This window comes from Oncorhynchus kisutch, linkage group LG24 (genome assembly GCF_002021735.2).
Source record: "Oncorhynchus kisutch isolate 150728-3 linkage group LG24, Okis_V2, whole genome shotgun sequence".
Classification (NCBI taxonomy): Eukaryota; Metazoa; Chordata; class Actinopteri; order Salmoniformes; family Salmonidae; genus Oncorhynchus; species Oncorhynchus kisutch.
The window spans coordinates 1,109,411-1,132,099 of NC_034197.2; the positions used below are offsets into that span (position 1 = coordinate 1,109,411).

Genomic DNA, 22,689 nt, shown 5'->3' on the forward strand with positions numbered 1-22,689 from the left:
CTCAACCCCTCCAGCCTCCTCCACGATGCTCCCATCTAGCTCAACCTCTCCAGGCTCCTACATGGTGCTCCCATCTAGCTCAACCCCTCCAGGATCCTCCATGGTGCTCCCATCTAGCTCACCCTTCCAGGATCCTCAATGGTGCTCCCATCTAGCTCAACCCCTCCTGCCTCCTCCATGGTACTCCCATCTAGCTCAACCCCTCCAGGCTCCTCCCATCTAGCTCAACCCCTCCAGGCTCCTCCATGGTGCTCCCATCTAGCACAACCCCTCCAGGATACTCCATGGTGCTCCCATCTAGCTATCTGACAGTGAGGTGCTGGATGCCACTCCAATGCTTGATAAAGCAGGCAGAGGTAACACTTCCCTTGGAGTGGATTGTGGTGGGGCCTTTTCATAACTAGAAGATGAGAAATTACATTTTTATTTCACGCATGTCCCATTATTATATCACATATCTAGCTTGCTAATGTATGTCACAAAATCTAGCTAGTGAGCTTATTTGTCAACTCTCTACCAAGCTACAAAATGTTAACTAGCTAGCTAATATTGTTTCAGTAATGTTCTGTAATAACGTTAGTTACTTGTAAGTCTCAAAAATGTGAGGCAACTATACTGCCGAGCACCATTACAGCTGCTAATGTTAGAGCAGAGCGCCATTACAGTTCTATCACTCTCAAACAGAGAAATGCACAAGAAACCTTAGAAAACAATTTGTCATGTAAAATGTAAGTAGGTTCTAAATTATCATAACTCTCAAAATACACATATTTATGTCTATATCTTCACTGGTTTTAGATCATAAATACCATGTACACCTTAGTTATTTATCAAGACAGCCATATAATTTAGATAGCATAAAGCTAACCCAGATTCTCCATTTACAACCATCACAGCTAACATTAGCTAGCTAGCTAGCTACTGTGTAGCTGCCGCAACGTCTTGGTAACATTACTTGTCAAGCAGAAAACAGGTAATCTCTGCATTAGACTTCAGCCCTTTTAGGGCCATAACTTCTCTCCAACGATAAAAAATGTTACCTAATGTTTACTCTGGTTTTCCCCCGAGCCTTATCATTTAGTCGCTTGGCTAAACCTCTCCTTGTTTTGGCCCTGTATCCGCCTCTGTTGATTGCGCTCTGAAGAAGAGGACCATGCCTCCGAGTGACGCTGCTCAAAGAGGGAGGGTGCAGTCCTCCAATTCAAAAACAAGAGATGTGAGGCCTTTTGTTGACCAATAGGAAAACTTAAAGGGCCCAAAGCATTGGTTTTGTATATTTGCTTTGTGAAACACTATCATTCCACTATTAGTGCAGATATATTTAGAGACATTTTATTACATTATAATGCAAGAAAATCTACATAATGCTCCTTTAATGTGCTGGAAATTCCAAACTTTTTCATAGTCAATTTACACACAGAGCTGACATACACTTACAACATCAAACATGCCACCTGGGGTCTTTTCACAGTCCCCAGGTCCAGAAATGTACAGTATTTGTCACGAACCCCGCTTCCTGAGTCTGTGTTTGCCTGTGTTTCTGTCCTGGAGTATGTTTCCGGTGTCCTGGAACGCACCCTGTCTGGTTGCCGGGCAGATTAGCTTGTTGGGAGATCGATGTTCACCCGCACCTGTATCCCATCAGTAATCTGCACACCTGTCCTGATCATCACCTCTCCCCTTCAAAAGCTCTGACCTGACATCCATTCCCTGCCGGATCGTTAGCCATGAACATTACTCACCCGGATCATTTACCCCATTCCCGCCTGGTCATCGGAGGATTCCGCTTCCCCATTGGATCCACCTATTTACTCCCATCAACTCACCACCGCTGCCCGCTACGCCACCTGGATGTATCTACCCACTCACATTCACTTGTAAATAAATACTCACCTTCTTCCTACTCTCCTTGTCCTGGTCTGCTTCTGGGTTCGATTTTGAAGAAACGTGACAGTATTATACAGAGCCATGAGTGCATGGAACTCCCTTCCATCTCACATGGCGCAAGTGAACTGCAAACATGTTTACAAAAAATTCATAAAGCAAAGGCACAACCCCCATGTGACCTACTGGTGTGTATGTACAGTATTTGTAACTGATAGATGAACACACACACCTCATGTTAATGTTTTTAAACGCATGTCAATTGTAAGGTATTTTGTCCATATTGTCATGTGTAGGACCCCAGTAAGACTCGTTGTTGCCATGGGCGACAGCTAACGGGGATCCTAAAACATCTCAATCAAATCAAACATTATGTTCAGCATTTGTCAAAACGTGACATTCGAACGCTGAACTAATGTCATTAGGCATTTATAAGTAAAATTCTTCAAGGATCAATGGGTATATATCATTTCACAGGATGTACCAATCGCAGATTGGCCCTTTAACGTGGTTGTATGTATATTTGAGAATCATGGCAAGTGGGTGGGGTAGGTCTATTCATTTATTTATTTAATACATATTCTCAATAGTTCACTATCTGTCCATAGTTTTTTAAGCCATACACACATTTGTCCCAGGACAATTTTGGCAATGCAGAGAAAAAAGATAGAGAGAATGAGCAATTGGGTTATTTGAGGTTCATTGAAGGCTACATGACAAATGCAAGGGACATTTCATATAAAAAGCACACAGGTTTTTATTGCATATCAATTTCATGTATAAATTCTTCATAACATTGGAAAGATTACATTTGGTATACATTTCTATCATCAGAATCATATCATTTCAATTACATTTCTTCAATAATCACAAGCATTAAAAAAACTGCAATTTCAGAATTGATCCATGTTATTCTACAATCCTTTCATTTGTTTATTACATCTCTCTGCCACAAGCTTTTTTATAGTCATTTAAGAACCACCTGCCCAATACATTTGTATTGTATTGATTTGAAGTCAAACCTACTAACCCAACCACGTACAATAAGTGCATCTACAGATTCATTTATTTTAAAATTTTCATTTTTAAATTTAAGATGCACATTTCACAAATGGACATCATTATGACTGCTAAACACGTCATGCACAATATATATTTTTTATAAACACAACAGAGGTGATACAACGCAGATTCAAATGAAACGAGCACCATCCATTTAACCCATTTCTTTTCATTGAATGTTTTGGACATAATGCAACATTGTTTGTGAAAATACTATACCCTGGTTAGCTGAAAACATAATGAAAACGATGAGCGCGCTTCAATGGGGCAGACGTCTGTGTGTTGTGATTCTGGATGGCCAGAATGACAAGAAGCTGACATGTGAATCGTGGGTAACTCGTTTCAGCGGGTTTTACCTTGTTCTTGAAACCATGTCTTTGTTATGAGGTGTTTTGATTGATGACACTTCTATGTTAATATGGCAAAAAAAATGCTAGCTAGCTAAGCAACAACTGGAACTATGTATTTGAGAGACAACAATGTGATCTTTGACTTCAATGTGGATCCATAACAGCACACACTTATTACAGTAGTACATTTCCACAAACTTCAAAGAGTTTCCTTTCAAATAGTACCAAGAATATGCATATCCTTGCTTCAGGTCCTGAGCTACAGGCAGTTAGATTTGGGTATGTTATTTTAGGAAAACATTTTTAAAAATGGGCGGATCCTTAAGAGGATTTATGCAGCAAAACTAGTATCACCCTGCCACCTGTTGACAAAACAAATGATTACAGTGCTTCAATTAGATGTAGATTTTTTTTCCCAAGGTCATCATTATTTTAAGTGAGGCCAGTCAGGTTTACTCCTCACAGTACAGTAAATGTGTTATGCTGGATGTTAAAACCCCTTACAGACAATAAATACATCTCAGACACAGCTGAAGTAAGGGGTGAATTATCAAGCTATTTTTTTAATTTTTTATTTAACTAGGCAAGTCACTAGAGTCAATACTACTTACAGAACCATTTGACCCTGAGAGTAAAGCTACTTCAAGTAAGGTAGGTTAGCCTAGTGGTTAGGGCGTTGGACTAGTAACCGGAAGGTTGCAAGTTCAAACCCCTGAGCTGACAAGGTACAAATCTGTTGTTCTGCCCCTGAACAGGCAGTTAACCCACTGTTCCTAGGCCAGCATTGAAAATAAGAATTTGTTCTTAACTGACTTGCCTGGTTAAATAAAGGTAAAAAAGTCAGTGCTATCCGGGATCCTTACCTTAGCCATTTTACATTTCAATTTCAATGGGATCCCGGATAGCACAGACTCTTCAACTAAAGAGTGGAAATATGATGGCATGGTACACTGTAGTTGGACTGACAAACAACGTCTATTTTATCTACGATGGGGCATTCTGAGATGTTCTTTTCTACAAGCACATGGTCACATTTAAAAATAAGAATTCGTACAAAATGAAAACATTCACGCAGAATCGGAGCACTGTTAAACTGTTGATGAACTGTTGATGGGATTTATTGTAGAGTAAAACTGATTTGCTCAAACTTAGGATAAATTACAAGCTAACAATACAATGCCCTGGCATCCAAATCACCTGACAATCATAGTAAAGGCTGCAATTTCCAAAATAGCCAAAGTAAGAATTCAACCACCTTGAACACAAAACACTCAGCATACTGGTTGCATTTGTTCAAATGAAGCGAGAATCATCAAACCACACGATAGACACAACATTGCAAACATGATCTAAATCAGTGGTTCCCAACCTTTTCCAGTTATTGTACCACCAACTGCTCTGCCCGTAGTACCCCTGAAGTACCCCTTCATGTGCATTTTACCAGTAGGCCCATAGTCTCCTCAAGTACCCCCTGTGGATAGACCAAGTACCCCACCGGAGTTCTAGTAGCCCTGGTTGGGAACCACTGATCTAAACAATCTAGAACTACCATGTCACTATAAATAAAAGCATCCGATTTCACGGGTTCTTTCCAATTTGGCACACTGGTTTTTACACAAAAAAGCATTGAAACCGAGACTCACAATCTCACTTGCGTTTCGATTCAATTTCATTCCTTCAGCAAGAAGTAAAAGAGAGAGAGAAAAAATACTTTTTCAGTTGTCACTTCACTATTTATATTAACACTGAGCACGGAGGTGCCTAAAAAGAGTGAGAAGAGCGCCCCCCTATGGACATGCAATGCACATATTCCAGACCTACTGTCACTGTATATGAAGCGATTGAGAAATTGCTGTTGTAGACTGTGTCTGGATAGACGTTTTTGCTCCCCTAGTAATGCAGTGGCATACTGAATGACTGTCTCTGAGAGTTCAACTAGAGGGCTTCGCTGGAATGGAGTGGGGTGGTCCTTCCTGGGACGTCCTTCACCCCTCTACACGGGTGGAGCAGTGCTACTTTGATCTCTGCCTGTGAGTGTCTATCTTAGAGGCCCCTCGTACACACTCACACACACACTCACACACAGAAGGGCAGGAGCCACAAATCCTCTCTCTTCTCAGGCCAGGACTATGTGTTGTTGAGTTCTCCTCCGCAGTAGGCTTCATCCCTCCTCCTAACTCTCTTAGATGTGTCTGAGTGGGTAAAAACTGCTCGTCCCGGACGGCCCCCCTCCCGTGCTCAGCCAGGCATCCAGTGAGTTCTGGGAGGATGCGTGCAAAGGGTTGTTCTCCGACAGAGAAAGCATCATTGCATAAGCCTGGAGGAGACAGAGAAACAACAAAAAGACACCACCGTTGTTCAGAAACCACTTTGTGAGTCTCCGAGTTAATTGTTAGCCAATCAAACGTGGGTGTCATTATTGTCAATAAAACCCAAGAGCTGTTCCGTCTCGGATTAGGAGCATCACTTTAACCATTGCAACATGTCTTGGCATGCAAGAGGTCAAAGGTGAGAGAGCACTGTGATGCTGCTGCTTGGAGAGTAGTTAGATGAGAGGTTTAGAAAAGAGGGAGAGAGTTAATAGCTCAGTTAATAGGTAAGCTAAGAGAGGGGAGAGCATGTCAATGAGAATAAATACTGGTTGTTATTCACGGACTTTCATCCCGACACTCCATAAAACCACATTGAACAAACTGGCATCGTGTTTTGGCCTGGTTGTCATGCATTTTCCTCTTTGTCTTTTTGTATTTCCCCTTACCGAATTCAAGCCTTTGGACGGACGTTCAAAATCATCTGCCACTTGCTGTCTACATCCTGGTAGCCCAGTGGTTAGAGCCAGTAACTGATCAACAGTAATCGGTTACTGTTGGACTTAGTAACCGAAAGATTGCTGGAATCAATCCCAGAGCTGACAATGTAAAAATCTGTCGTTCTGCCCCTGAGCAAGGCAGTTAACCCACTGTTCCCCGGGCGTCGAAGATGTGGATGTCGATTAAGGCAGCCACCCATACCTCTCTGATGCAGAGGGGTTGGGTTAAATGAGGAAGACACATTTCAGTTTAATTCATTCAGTTGTACAATGGAATAGGTATCCCCCTTCCTTCTCTCTTTTTATACGGGAGTCCACCTACCTGAGTTTTAACATGTCTGTACAGAGTCTCTTTCAGGGTTTCTGACTCGAGTGAGCTGGTGTTAAAAATGACTTTAACATCAAAGGGGGGCTCCTCGCCATTGTTGGCCTTATGCAGGTCCAGACTGTTGGGGAAGCTAGGTAGGCCCTCCAGGTCTAATAGCCCACCATCCTCCTCTATACACCATTGTTGGCCTTCTGCAGGTCCAGACCATTGGGGAAGCTGGGTAGGCCCTCCAGGTCTAATAGCCCACCATCCTCCTCTATACACCATTGTTGGCCTTCTGCAGGTCCAGACCATTGGGGAAGCTGGGTAGGCCCTCCAGGTCTAATAGCCACCATCCTCCTCTATACACCATTGTTGGCCTTATGCAGGTCCAGACCATTGGGGAAGCTGGGTAGGCCCTCCAGGTCTAATAGCCCACCATCCTCCTCTATACCCCATTGTTGGCCTTATGCAGGTCCAGACCGTTGGGGAAGCTGGGTAGGCCCTCCAGGTCTAATAGCCTACCATCCTCCTCTGTACACCATTGTTGGCCTTCTGCAGGTCTAGACCGTTGGGGAAGCTGGGTAGGCCCTCCAGGTCTAATAGCCCACCATCCTCCTCTATACACCATTGTTGGCCTTCTGCAGGTCTAGACCGTTGGGGAAGCTGGGTAGGCCCTCCAGGTCTAATAGCCCACCATCCTCCTCTATACACCATTGTTGGCCTTATGCAGGTCCAGACCATTGGGGAAGCTGGGTAGGCCCTCCAGGTCTAATAGCCTACCATCCTCCTCTGTACACCATTGTTGGCCTTATGCAGGTCCAGACCATTGGGGAAGCTGGGTAGGCCCTCCAGGTCTAATAGCCTACCATCCTCCTCTGTACACCATTGTTGGCCTTATGCAGGTCCAGACTGTTGGGGAAGCTGGGTAGGCCCTCCAGGTCTAACAGCCTAACATCCTCCTCTATACACCATTGTTGGCCTTATGCAGGTCCAGACTGTTGGGGAAGCTGGGTAGGCCCTCCAGGTCTAATAGCCTACCATCCTCCTCTGTACACCATTGTTGGCCTTCTGCAGGTCCAGACCATTGGGGAAGCTGGGTAGGCCCTCCAGGTCTAACAGCCTAACATCCTCCTCTATACACCATTGTTGGCCTTATGCAGGTCCAGACTGTTGGGGAAGCTGGGTAGGCCCTCCAGGTCTAATAGCCTACCATCCTCCTCTGTACACCATTGTTGGCCTTATGCAGGTCCAGACCATTGGGGAAGCTGGGTAGGCCCTCCAGGTCTAATAGCCTACCATCCTCCTCTGTACACCATTGTTGGCCTTATGCAGGTCCAGACCATTGGGGAAGCTGGGTAGGCCCTCCAGGTCTAATAGCCTACCATCCTCCTCTGTATACCCGCAGCAGCACTGGGGGAAGGGGAGGGGAAGAGCAGGGAGGAAGGATAAAGGGGAGGGGTAAGCTGAGAGGAGAGGGGATGATGGAGTAAGTAAATAGAGAAGACGGGGGAGGGAGGGATAAAGATAGGGACGGGGTAAGGAGAGGTTGTGGAGGAGGAAGGGGAAGGTTCAGTGAGGGAGGGGGGGAAGGTGCAGTGAGGGAGGGGGTGTTGTCCTCAGTTAGCCTAACCAATACTATCTTGTAACTCGATGGATGGACTTTTGATGGTGCATGCATGGGGGACAGATGGATGGACGGATGGATGGAGACGGACGAATGGGATAGATGGTATGGATTTGTTGTCTGAAAACAGTTCACACTACTACCGCTGAAAACCAACTTGACTGAAACCCCACTAGAGAACCTGCAAAGGACATGATTGTTTTCCTCACCGGTTTTGTGCATCGAAAGGCAAAGCTGGCACTAAACCAAGGAGCTAACCATGCTCAGTGTGGGGAGAGATGGTGAAGTACCAACACCAGTATTTCTGTGTTAATATTTCAGAAGAACATATGCATTCTTTTGACATCCAGAATGGTGAAACAATGTATTCTGGGGGAAAATAGAGCCACAGTATTACCAACCCAAACACAGTGGGGAACACTGGTTTCAGGGAAAGGCTTTATAAAATAATACAAATATTAATAATGATATTATTCTTTTCAATAATGTTCTGAATCAATCTATTCAGTTTTAGTTAGGAAGTAAAGGGTTAACACTGAAGAGAAAAAATATCCAATCAGGATTTTTCTTTGGCGGTTTCTGGGGAAATAAGTCTATCTAGCTAAGTAAGCCATTAGCTAGGCCAATAGATGCTTGATGGAAGGCATCTGCCATTTTAATGTTTCAGGGCAAAATTTTGAAGTGACAGTGGAATCAACCAATCACATTGACTTGCAATGGGTGGGACCATTTTTACAAAAACTTATGGAAACTTTTTCTTTCTCAAAGGCCAACAGGACACTGTCCAATAGTGACCAGTGGTGTTCCCACGGTCTACCTAGCTAACTGTTGTTGTAGGCTAGTTTGCAGCAGCTGCAGCAGATGTTATCAAAGAGGATGTTGTTGCTAATTTGTTAGCTTGTCCCTTTTCAAGAATAACTTTCAACAAGAAGTTACATTTTAAATGATCATCATCTGGTGAGTGGAACTGGTGTTTTAATTGCAGCTCGCATGCTGTTGTTAGCCATCTCTTTGATAAGAACTTACGTGTGTGAAACATGGTTGCATTTAAAGTGGAACTGGTGTTTTAATTGCAGCTCGCATGCTGTTGTTAGCCATCTCATTGATAAGAACTTAGGTGTGTGAAACATTGTTGCATTTAAACTTTAGATCACTGGTTACTTTGTATACTTAACACAATGTTAAGTAATAGTTGTACATTTCAATTGGAAATTGCTTAGCCTAATGGTTGTGTTTTTGTATTATGATTGTGACCTAATACTAAGCTTATCCTTTCCATCGGCCCTATGCAGTGGTGTAGAGGTGCCTGGAGAAGTGGGTCCTGTGTGAAGGAAAGGCACCCTGTGTGAAAAATCCTATGTTTTCCTATAGATTATTCAGATGTACACTCTCAAAATGACACCACATTTTTTTAAATAATAATCCTTAAAACATTTTTGAGGTCTGGGAAAAATCTAAAATATATATTTTTGGAGGGTGTAGTTACCCTTTAATTCAATTGAGCAAAACAAATGCCCTCTCCATTGATACAAATCGGCATTATATCATTCTGTCAGGTAGGCCAACATTATGTTCAACATTTTAATTGGGAAGGTTTTTGGGGAAAGCCTTTAGAAATGTTCATGCAAACAGTGGATGATGACTGAAATGGCCATTGAAAATAGCCCATGAACCAAGATGATGGACCAACCTTATTCAATAGGTTTGCATACCCATTGTTGCCTTAGCGAGCGTTTATTGGTAGAACGTGGAACATCTTTCCTACCTACCAGCTACCGATGTCATTCTTCTGTGAGCTGCTCCATGCTCCATGCACCTTTTGAGAGCTGCACTCTTGCTGCTATTTGCGAGTGTGAATATATTTCATGTGCTTTGCGACTGTGTAGGCTATTTTGTGCATCATTTCTTTGATACGCCAACAGTAGGGAGGAAGAAGTGAGTATAGGCAATGCCCACTGAAAAAAAGGTGGGTAAACCCACTACATCACTGGCCCTTTGTGTTTCACAGAAAGTGCGCTCTTTGACCTACTTGAGTGTGCTGGTAATAAAATGTGCTGTCCATTCAGCATCAAGACCTTGTCACACACTGAAGGCCCAATAGGCTCAACACTGGGGAAACAGGTATATAAAAAAAAAGTTTAGTAGGCAAGTCCGTTAACAAATTCTTATTAACAATGATGGTCTAGGAACAGTGGGTTAACTGCCTTGCTCAAGGGCAGAACAACAGATTGTTTACCTTGTCAGTTCAGGGATTTGATCTAGCAACCTTTCAGTTGCTGGCCCAATGCTCTAACCCCTAGGCTACCTGCCCCATCTCCCCTTACTAATAAGGGCAGGTAGTGTAGTGTGCAACTTTTTAACAATTTCCCCCATTCTTCCTTACCAGCGAGTCAAGGAAATTCAAACAATGTTTGAAGATATTTTTCAACTAAAGTACAGGACAGTTGTAGATCTGTGGTAGTCGTGGAGTAGGGGTCAGAGGGCACACAGTGTGTTGTGAAATCTGTGAATGTATTGTAATATTTTTAAAATTGTATACTCAGGTAGATTAGCTGCTGCCTTGGCAGGAACTAATGGAGATCCATAATAAACCCCAGGAAGGAAGAGTAGCTGCTGCCTTGGCAGGAACTAATGGAGATCCATAATAAACCCCAGGAAGAGTAGCTGCTGCCTTGGCAGGAACTAATGGAGATCCATAATAAACCCCAGGAAGGAAGAGTAGCTGCTGCCTTGGCAGGAACTAATGGAGATCCATAATAAACCCCAGGAAGGAAGAGTAGCTGCTGCCTTGGCAGGAACTAATGGAGATCCATAATAAACCCCAGGAAGGAAGAGTAGCTGCTGCCTTGACAGGAACTAATGGAGATCCATAATAAACCCCAGAAAGAGTAGCTGCTGCCTTGGCAGGAACTAATGGAGATCCATAATAAACCCCAGAAAGAGTAGCTGCTGCCTTGGCAGGAACTAATGGAGATCCATAATAAACCCCAGGAAGAGTAGCTGCTGCCTTGGCAGGAACTAATGGAGATCCATAATAAACCCCAGGAAGGAAGAGTAGCTGCTGCCTTGGCAGGAACTAATGGAGATCCATAATAAACCCCAGGAAGGAAGAGTAGCTGCTGCCTTGGCAGGAACTAATGGAGATCCATAATAAACCCTAGGAAGAGTAGCTGCTGCCTTGACAGGAACTAATGGAGATCCATAATAAACCCCAGGAAGGAAGAGTAGCTGCTGCCTTGGCAGGAACTAATGGAGATCCATAATAAACCCAGAGAAGAGTAGCTGCTGCCTTGACAGGAACTAATGGGGATTCATAATAAACCCCAGAAAGAGTAGCTGCTGCCTTGGCAGGAACTAATGGAGATCCATAATAAACCCTAGGAAGAGTAGCTGCTGCCTTGACAGGAACTAATGGGGATCCATAATAAACCCCAGGAAGAGTAGCTGCTGTTTTGACAGGAACTAATGGGGATCCATAATAAACCCCAGGAAGAGTAGCTGCTGCCTTGACAGGAACTAATGGGGATCCATAATAAACCCCAGGAAGAGTAGCTGCTGCCTTGACAGGGACTAATGGGGATCCATAATAAATACACATACAGTAATGTTCCGGGTAAAGTAGGAATCCCAGGTTTCAATAGACAATAAGATATTCATGTTTTAAGAAAAGAGTGTATGTATTTCTAAAAAAATTGTATTTGTCACATGCTCCAAATACAACAGGTGTAGGTAGACCTTACAGTGAAATGCTGAATACAACAGGTGTAGGTAGACCTTACGGTGAAATGCTGAATACAACAGGTGTAGGTAGACCTTACGGTGAAATGCTGAATACAACAGGTGTAGGTAGACCTTACAGTGAAATGCTGAATACAACAGGTGTAGGTAGACCTTACGGTGAAATGCTGAATACAACAGGTGTAGGTAGACCTTACGGTGAAATGCTGAATACAACAGGTGTAGGTAGACCTTACGGTGAAATGCTGAATACAACAGGTGTAGTAGACCTCACAGTGAAATGCTGAATACAACAGGTGTAGGTAGACCTTACGGTGAAATGCTGAATACAACAGGTGTAGGTAGACCTTACAGTGAAATGCTGAATACAACAGGTGTAGGTAGACCTTACGGTGAAATGCTGAATACAACAGGTGTAGGTAGACCTTACGGTGAAATGCTGAATACAACAGGTGTAGGTAGACCTTACAGTGAAATGCTGAATACAACAGGTGTAGGTAGACCTTACGGTGAAATGCTGAATACAACAGGTGTAGGTAGACCTTACGGTGAAATGCTGAATACAACAGGTGTAGGTAGACCTTACGGTGAAATGCTGAATACAACAGGTGTAGGTAGACCTTACGGTGAAATGCTGAATACAACAGGTGTAGGTAGACCTTACGGTGAAATGCTGAATACAACAGGTGTAGGTAGACCTTAAGGTGAAATGCTGAATACAACAGGTGTAGGTAGACCTTACGGTGAAATGCTGAATACAACAGGTGTAGGTAGACCTTACGGTGAAATGCTGAATACAACAGGTGTAGTAGACCTTACGGTGAAATGCTGAATACAACAGGTGTAGGTAGACCTTACGGTGAAATGCTGAATACAACAGGTGTAGGTAGACCTTACGGTGAAATGCTGAATACAACAGGTGTAGGTAGACCTTACGGTGAAATGCTGAATACAACAGGTGTAGGTAGACCTTACGGTGAAATGCTGAATACAACAGGTGTAGGTAGACCTTACGGTGAAATGCTGAATACAACAGGTGTAGGTAGACCTTACGGTGAAATGCTGAATACACCAGGTGTAGGTAGACCTTAAGGTGAAATGCTGAATACAACAGGTGTAGGTAGACCTTACGGTGAAATGCTGAATACAACAGGTGTAGGTAGACCTTACGGTGAAATGCTGAATACAACAGGTGTAGGTAGACCTTACGGTGAAATGCTGAATACAACAGGTGTAGGTAGACCTTACGGTGAAATGCTGAATACAACAGGTGTAGTAGACCTTACGGTGAAATGCTGAATACAACAGGTGTAGGTAGACCTTACGGTGAAATGCTGAATACAACAGGTGTAGGTAGACCTTACGGTGAAATGCTGAATACAACAGGTGTAGGTAGACCTTACGGTGAAATGCTGAATACAACAGGTGTAGGTAGACCTTAGGGTGAAATGCTGAATACAACAGGTGTAGGTAGACCTTACGGTGAAATGCTGAATACAACAGGTGTAGGTAGACCTTACGGTGAAATGCTGAATACAACAGGTGTAGGTAGACCTTACGGTGAAATGCTTACTTACAAGCCCTTAACCAACAATGCAGGTCTAAGAAAGAAAAAGGAAAAAAATGAATAAAAGTAACAAATAATTAAAGAGCAGCAGTAAAATAACAATAGCGAGGCTATATACAGAGTCAATGTGGAGGCTATATACAGGGGCTACTGGTACAGAGTCAATGTGGAGGCTATATACAGGGGGTACCGGTACAGAGTCAATGTGGAGGCTATATACAGGGGGTACCGGTACAGAGTCAATGTGTGGGGGCACTGATTAGTGAAGGTAATTGAAGATATATGTACATGCAGGTGGAGTTATTGGGGGAGGGGGGAAATACAAATAGTCTGGGTGGCCATTTGATTAGATGTTCAGGAGTCTTATGGCTTGGAGGTAGAAGCTGTTTAGAAGCCTCTTGGACCTAGACTTGGCGCTCAGGTACCGCTTGCCGTGTGGTAGCAGAGAGAACAGTCTATGACTAGGTTGGCTGGAGTCTTTGACAATTTTTAGGGCCTTCCTCTGACACCGCCTGGTATAGAGGTCCTGGATGGCAGGAAGCTTGGCCCTGGTGATGTATTGGGCCGTACACACTACCCTCTGTAGAGCCTTGCGGTCAGAGGCCGAGCAGTTGCCATACCAGGCGGTGATGCAACCAGTCAGGATGTTCTTGATGGTGCAGCTGTAGAACCTTTAGATTTTTTCGGTTTTATGCAATGAATGAATGGAAGCTGATCTTTTTTAGTTTTTATTGCGCTGGTCTTGGCTGTCCGAGACAGAGTCAAGACCAAGTAAAATCTTCCTGACACCAAGACAAGACCAAGTAAAATCTTCCTGACACCAAGACAAGACCAAGTAAAATCTTCCTGACACCAAGACAAGACCAAGTCAAATCTTCCTGACACCAAGACAAGACCAAGACACTCTATGTGATCTTGAGACAGGTACAACACTGACCGACACTGATAGGGACAGAAAGACAGGTACAACACTGACTGACACTGATAGGGACAGAGAGACAGAAAGACAGGTACAACACTGACCGACACTGATAGGGACAGAAAGACGGGTACAACACTGACTGACACTGATAGGGACAGAGAGACAGAAAGACAGGTACAACACTAACCGACACTGATAGGGACAGAAAGACAGGTACAACACTGACCGACACTGATAGGGACAGAAAGACAGGTACAACACTGACCGACACTGATAGGGACAGAAAGACAGAAAGACAGGTACAACACTGACCGACACTGATAGGGACAGAAAGACAGGTGGCGATGGAATGGGACTATGAGAGTTCTATCTGCATCCCAACACTCTATCACCATCTAACTCTCATTGAACTCATTGTACTGCCATCGTAGGGAGGGCAGATCATGCATGGCAGGTCATGCAATATTAAACTGTATAAGTCGTGTTAGTTGGAATGGGAGGAGACAGGAGTGTGATTGGGTGGATTTGTTTGTGAAGGTGTGGTGTGCTGTATGTGACTGCATGACTTTGTCTGTAGTTGTGTCTGTCCCTACAGTATGTCTCTATTCTACCACTACCTGCTGGTCTGATGGTGGTAGTTGTGTCTGTAACTTGGTCAGAAGTCTGTAACAGGAAAAACATACCAGTAGTTGTGTCCGTAACCATGTCTTTGGTCTATTAGACAGGACATTGTGTCTGTAAAAAAAGCTTGTATTCTGCCAGACAAAACATACCTGCGGGTGTGTTTGTAGCTTATAGGCAACGGTGTGGCTTCCTCCGATCCCTCCCCCTCTTCGTCTTCGTACGCCCCCGGTGTGACCATGGTGATCGGGGAGAGGGATTTGGGTGCTTCGTCCTGAAATTTCTCCGCCAGGCTGCCTTCTTCCTCCTCTTCATTGTCTCCCTCCGCCTCCTCCTCCTCTAGCCCCCGGGAGCTGGACAGGCCGTGGCTCGACGGACGCTCCTCCTCCTTCAGGCTGCCTTTGTCCTCCTCTTCATCATCTCCCTCCGCCTCCTCTAGCCCCCGGGAGCTGGACAGGCCGTGGCTCGACAGACACTCCTCCTCCGTAAGTTCTGACCTGCAACAACGAGAACCGTGAGGTCAGTGGCTGTACATTATATATTGTATTGATTTAGCTCTTTATTCATAGTTTCTAAAAATGTGTTCCATTCATTCATACCCACAAAAATGTACAGTATTTTATCCTTGAAATGTCTTGGTTTATATGAAACCCTCATTGGGTGTAATCTGTGGAACAATATCATTGCATCCAAATAGTCTAAGGCCATTTTCTCTCCTTGCTTCCTTTCCTTCATCTGCACTGATGTGAAAGAGCTAACTGGTCATCAAAAGCAGCCAATTTAGACTTACTGTTTACTGTTCCCACCCATTCTGTCTTGGCCAGATGAGCGGAGATGAGGGAGAGGAGACGGGGGGGACGAGGGCCTTCCCCCAAACCCACCTCGCCTCCATTAGGACTTTGATTGGGATTTATAGGCCCACTGCCCTACCTGCCTCAGTGGGCCACTGGCCAGGCATCCCTGCTGTTTGTCTATCTGTCAATAGGCAATGAGTCATACTTTGCTGAGCCATAACTGAGCTGTCAGGAGCTCTGTTGACAGCGAGCAGAGACCCAGTCCAAGCAAACAAACATGCATGTTGACAATCGGCGAGAAACAGAGCCGAATGAATAACTGGCTATTTCCTAACACGCATACTGGACAAGAGGGCCAAGCTCAAAGGGCTCCTTCGGGCCCCGATTCTAGAGGCTGTGTATGTGTGGGGAGGTGGGCTGCTATGCAAACAGGCCATCAGCACACCAGACATTGCAACTTGCTGCCCTTCACATTTTTAAGCCCCCTGGTCTCTGCAGCTTATCGCCTCATGATGTCATTTCCTCAGGGTGAGCCCTCCGAGAAGCCGCTGCCGCAGAGCGGAGGGCAGATGGACATCAAACTAGACGGGGTACTTTCCTGGAGTAAGCGGGACAGAGGGCTGTTCTCCTCTTTCAACCTAGATTAAATATCCTACAATCAAATTGGCAGGGGCTGTGTGTAAGGGGGGGGTATAGGGAGACAAGCACGGCTCTGACGCCCTCCATTTTGTCACTTAGTCTAAACACATCAGCAGTATGTTTGTGCCTACAGTTTTTCCTCCTTTAAAAGTTGTCATACTGCGGAACACCCTGCCTGCTGCAGCATTCTGTGGCATGTCATTTCATTCTCAGCCATGTTTTCTGTTACTGCAAGTCATTGCTAGTTTGACCAGCAGAGGGCATCTTTGAGAAGAATTTGATAGTCTTCCATATTGCACCATGCGGGCTTTAGAATGGTCAAAGGAAGTCTGAGCAATGGGCCATCGTGTACAATGGTGAAGAGTCTTTGCAGCGTGTAGATGGTGCAGGTATCATTGCCAGAATGATCCAGCTTCGTCGCATTGCTCGGCAAAAATACTCTGTTCCTGCTCCCTTGTCCCTCGTCTACATTGATAAGGTACTAAGATGTATAATGTCTCCATCAAATCTAAGAAGTTATTTTATCTTTTTTATTCTTACTTATTCCTAGACACATTTTCAATGATGTATGAAATCTGAGTTGTTCATCATCAACTGGTAATAGATAAATAATAATGCAGGTTAATAGGCAAGTATATTATTTTGTGTACATTTAGCATATTTCCCATCACCTGATGAACAACCACAGTACCCGTCTGGTGTTCATCTTTCTGTGCTCTATTGTCGCATCCTGAAAATGTCATCTGCTGCTTTAGATTGAACGGTCATCTCAGTTATTGTTTTCATATCTACAAAAAATAAGCTATTTTCTTTACTTTCAGATGTATGTTCCCAGGAACAGGCCGTGGAAGCTTTATTGCTGGCAAAAGTGTCCATAACCAGAGGTAATTAAACTGTTCTGTGTTGTTTTTCTCTCTTCCTCTCTGCCTGTCTTGTACATGGAACCTGTCTCACATGCACAGGTTGGAGGAAGATACCTTGACCTGTCGAATTCTATCCACCTCTTCTGTCTGGGATATGTGTTCCTACCTCATCTACAGCATTTCAGAGAGAGTTTGAATAATCACCCTTTAAGTACAGAGGGGAACCTGACACCTCACCAGCTGTGGCATATCGGAATGCTCCAAACACCTGTGCACAGTTTTGTTTTTGCCTTCGCACTACACAGCTGATTCAAATGATCAAGTTATCATCAAGCTTCAAGTGGTATTTACACCTGCATTGCTTGCTGTTTGGGCTTTTAGGCAAGTTTTCTGTACAACACTTTAAGGTATCAGCTGATGTAAGAAGGGCTATATAAATAGAATTGATATTAATTTGTGATCTGGTAATGTAAAAGTCTAATAATGACATTATCTTCTATGGTTTGTCCTCATGTGTCTGTTTTTCAGCATAAAGTATTCTTTGGCCACTTAGTGTGGACACCAGGTGAGACACACACAGTAACAGTCTCTCTCCATCCCTCCCCCTTCTCCCTAAATCCTCTAGGTTATATCAGCTGTGTCGGTGAACCCCTCCCGATCTGAATTGGCTGACAGAGTGCACAGCATAATCATAGGTGAGAGGTCAGGTCAACAGGAAGTATTGTTAAAGAGATGCTTTACATTGAAATACAGACAGATGTAGTAGTCCCAGAGTTAATGATCATGATTATGATGATGATCCAAGGTCAGTTTTGCATTTCACCTCCTGATGATTATGATGACTGCCCGTGTTAGAATAAAAAAACAAGGCTTAATCATGCTCTCTCTCGATCTGTCTCGTCTGCAGGTATGTTTTGATGTGCTAGTGGAAGCCAGTCCCGTCATCGCCACCTCACCTGCTCTTAAGATAGCCTTGGGCCCCCAGTTGGCCCAAAGGTTGGTCTTCTACACCTCTCCCCACCTCACCCGCTCTTAAGATAACCTTTGGGCCAACTGGGGGCCCAAGGCTGGTTAGAAGACACCAAAATCTTTGGAGGGAGTTGAAAGTCCGTGTTGCCCAGCAACAGCCCAATAGTGGAGTTTGGAGTGTGACTGTTTGAGGTTGTGGACAGGTCTTTTATACTGATAACAAGTTCAAACAGGTGCCATTAATACAGGTAACGAGTGGAGGACAGAGGAGCCTCTTAAAGAAGAAGTTACAGGTCTGTGAGAGCCAGAAATCTTGCTTGTTTGTAGGTGACCAAATACTTATTTTCCACCTAAATTTGCAAATAAATTCATAAAAAATCCTACAATGTGATTTTCTGGATTTATTTATTCTCATTTTGTCTGTCATAGTTGAAGTGTACCTATGATGAACATTACAGGCCTTTCTCTTTTTAAGTGGGAGAACATGCACAATTGGTGGCTGACTAAATACTTTTTTGCCCCACTGTATATATATATTTCAGGTAGGCTTTTTTAACCAGGTAGGCCAGTTGAGAACAAGTTCTCATTTACAACTGCGACTTGGCCAAGATAAATATCATGCGTGGTAATATCTACAGTACATGTAGTTAACTTAAAATAACTTTATTGTGCCAAGGATGCAAGTCCTATATGCATGTACTGTGACACAAACAACAACACAGAATTACACATGGAATAAACAAACCTACAGTTAATAACACAATAGGAAAAAAAAGTTCATATACAGTGAGTGCAAACAAGGTAAGATAAGGGCGGTAAGGCAATAAATAGCCCATAGTGGTGAAATAATTACAATATAGCAATTAAATACTGGAGTGATAGATCTGCAGAAGATGAATGTGCAAGTAGAGATACTGGGGTGCAAAGGAGCAGGAAAAAAATAACAGTATGGGGATGAGGTAGATTGGATGGGCTATTTACAGGTGCAGTGATCTGTGAGCTGCTCCGAAAGCTGGTGCCAGCCACCACCCCACAACTTTAGAGGAGGAACCACTGTAGGTCCATCAGATTTATCTTGTAGATAAATGCCTCAGCCACCACCCGACAACTTTTGAGCGAAGAGCTGGACTGGGCGTTTCTATCTGCCCCCCATACACACTTTTCTACTGTTTCTGCCCCTTACAATCTCTTCCACTGTCCCAGTCCCCTCCTCCCCACCCCTGTGCCCCATACACACATCTCCAGCTATCTCAATCATCACCCAACCTCACAGGCTAGACAGTGTCCAGAGGAGAAAAACACAATAGAGTGAGACAAGTGACTAGATCAACTTGACTTAGTTCACAAACACTTTGTGGGGAGGAGATGCATGAGTGCACAGATAGGCATACACACAGCTGTATGTCTCTGTTCAATGGGGGGGAGTGATGTGTGTGTGCGTACATGCATGTGTGCATGCGCGTGTGTGTGCATGCCTGCGTGCACATTTGTCTACGTGCCTTCATGTGAGTGTGTGTGTGTCTGTGACGGACAGAAAACAGAGCACTTATTTTGGATTATAGATATTAAAATGCCAGGCTTGCATATTCTGGATGGTTCTGCACTATTGATCGCAGATGGCAGAGGGGCTAAATTACCCTTGAGCTCTGTTGGCTTTTATGTCTCTTGTCTACTGACCAGGGAAGCGGGAGGGTGGGAGACATGAAAGAGAGAGAGAGACAGAGATTGAAAGAGAGAAAGAAAGAAAGAAAGAAAGAAAGAAAGAAAGACAGACAGAGAGAGAATAGACAGAGACAAAGAAAAAGAGTGCGATGTAGAGAAAGACAGAGGAGCGGGAAAAGAAAAGTTGAAAAACAAGCAGCCCTCTGTTATTGGCATGAAGACGGGTTAGCGAAATCCAGGAGGAACCATTACTTGACATCTAAAGAATCCAACTTGTTTGCCTTATTGGCTTATTGGAGAAGATAGCTTGCATATTTCCCCCCACACATCTGTCAAAGCTACTGCCTTGGAACCTGGGTCGTATTTATTAGACTCTTCAGGAAACGGACTGAAACAGGGAGGGACTATAAGAAATGCTTGTTTTCATTTGCAAAACATTTGCTGCAGTGTGCATTAATGAACACGACCCTGCCTAAGCACTAGCCTCTAGCGCTACCTGAAACTGCAAGGCCATAGACTATAGGCTGGTGATGCTTTAGTCTGTAGAGGAGAGGAGAGCAGGCCAGAAGCTCTGGTAAACCTGGCCTTGGTTATAGCGGAACAGCCTGGGAAGTTTATTTCAGTTGAGGTGAGTCGTTGAGAACAGGCAGAGTAGAGGAGGGGGCACTGGGGGCTATGCTTACTGTACTGTACTGGACTCCCCCTAAAGCCTGTTTGAGCAACATCTGACAGGGGAGCAGAGTTAGTTCTGTCAGGAAGGCAGAGTGACACCCTAATAACTGTATAGTCTACTCGCTAGAAGCCAATCCAAATATTCATTGAAAACAATCAATGTGAGTTAAACGTATTTGGGTGTTGATGTGTGTCATAAGGTACGTAAACGGAAGTGATTCTGTGAACAACACTCATGTAATGATGAGTAACTTTTAAGACACCCCGAGCTAATACCTTGGCTTTAACTGCACCGACAGGGGTGTGTGTGTGTGTGTTTGCATGTGTGTGTTCCCCCTACCTCTTGTCTGTGGAGCTGGATGCCTGGTTCATCTCGCTGTTGGAAATGAAGTTGTGGATTTCCGAGAAGTAAGAGTCCCCTTTCTCATCTAAAAGTGCATGGTGATCTGGCTCGGAGTTGGGAGAGGAAATGTTGTTTCCTAGGTTGGAGAGGATCCCAGAGTGTTGACTCACTGTTAGCAAAGCACACACACACACACACACAACCATTAGTAACAGCATATAAAGCTATAATCAACATCAGGAATAGGGAACTACACTCGATGAGATGCGTAACGTGTTTAGTTCAAGTCTACTCACCCCTTGCACAGTTGTTACATTTTGCTGCCTTAAAAAAACTAAAAAGGGATTACATTAGATTTTTTTCCCTACACATCAAGTGAAAGAAAAAGTATAGAACATTGTCTTTATTGTGTATGTCTTCACATGCCACAGTTAATACCTGGTTGAAGTAACTTTGGCAGCAATTACAGCTGTAAATCATTTTTAATAACATTCTATCAACTCTGCATAACACTAAGGGCAACATGCATTGTCTTCAGAAAGTATTCCCACCAGTGGAGGTTACTCAGAGGAGGGAGGGGAGGACCATCCTCCTCTGTGAAAAATCATAAAACATTTAAAAATTGATCCATTTGAGTTAAAACACACTGTTTTGCAGTGAAGGTCTACAGTAGCCTCAACAGCACTCTGTAGGGTAGCACCATGGTGTAGCCGGAGGACAGCTAGCTTCTGTCCTCCTCCGTACAAAACCCAGGAGGCTCATGGTTCTCACTCCCTTCCATAGACTTACACAGACTATTAGAGTTCTTGCAGCATGAATGGACATGTTGTCCACCCAATCAAAGGATCAGATAATTAATCTAGTACTGAAAGCATAAGGTACAGCTAGCTAGCACTGCAGTGCATAAAATGTGGTGAGTAGTTGACTCAAAGAGAGACAAAGACAATAGTTAAACAGTTTTGAACAAATTCCTTTCTTCCAAAATGAAGGAGAAACTTTCAGTTTCACTTACTTAGCTAGCAAATGTAGCTAGTTAGTTTAGCCTACTCAAACATGGCAGCCACATTGTATTGTGAGAAAACCAATCTATTTAATCAAGTGAGAAAACCAATTTATTTAATCCATTTTGAATTCAAGCTGTAAATCAATGAAATGTAGAATAAGTCAAAGGGTATAAATATTTGGATGGAAATATTTGGTGAATACTTGGTGAATGAGGGTTCTGGCAGCTCTTATGGTGCAGGTTGCATTTTCCTGTCATGGTTTAGGTCCACTCAACCCCTTAGAGGGCAAGGCAAACACCAATAAATACACAGCCATTCTGAGTGATCACCTTCAACCTATGGTGAATCATCTCTAACCTGATGGGAGTTGATAACAATGCCTCCATCCACAGGGCACCAGCAGTCACTGAATTGTTTGATGAGCATGGGAATTATGTAAACCATATGCCATGGCGATCTCAGTTACCAGATATTAACCCAATTGAACATTTATCGGAGATTCTAAGGCAGCGTTTTCCACCACCATCAACACCAAATTAAGGAATTTCTCGTGGAAGAATGTCACATCCCTCCAATAGAGGTCAAGGTGCATTGAAGCTGTTCTGGCGGCTTGTGATGGCCCAACGCCCTATTAAGACACTTTATGTTAGTTGATTCCATTATTTTAGCAGTTATTTCCGTTTCCGTTGTTTTTGTTAAACTGAGTAAATTTGGATGGGAATCACTGATGGACAGCAATATTCAAACCTTTTATAGTCAGGACTGAAATAGTCAGTCAACACCTCTTAAAAAGCCATTCTGCTGTGTCTTTAAAATGTATGTAATTGCCCTGATGAAAAATTGAACTCTATCCCAG

The 22,689-nt window shown here is 43.7% G+C and overlaps 1 protein-coding gene across 1 annotated transcript in view; it reads right to left on the minus strand.

The window, feature by feature from the left end:
• Positions 1-2,623: 2,623 nt before the first annotated feature.
• LOC109883894 (histone-lysine N-methyltransferase PRDM16-like) overlaps positions 2,624-22,689 on the minus strand; it is a 76,421-nt gene continuing 56,355 nt past the window's right edge. Inside the window, exons 11-15 of the mRNA XM_031804331.1 lie at positions 20,827-20,998; positions 15,040-15,384; positions 14,884-14,929; positions 7,712-7,825; positions 2,624-5,613 (exon numbers count right to left, since the gene is read on the minus strand). Of these exons, the coding sequence (XP_031660191.1) occupies positions 5,479-5,613; positions 7,712-7,825; positions 14,884-14,929; positions 15,040-15,384; positions 20,827-20,998 (812 nt within the window). The 3' untranslated portion in view covers positions 2,624-5,478. The remainder of the gene's footprint in view (positions 5,614-7,711; positions 7,826-14,883; positions 14,930-15,039; positions 15,385-20,826; positions 20,999-22,689) is intronic.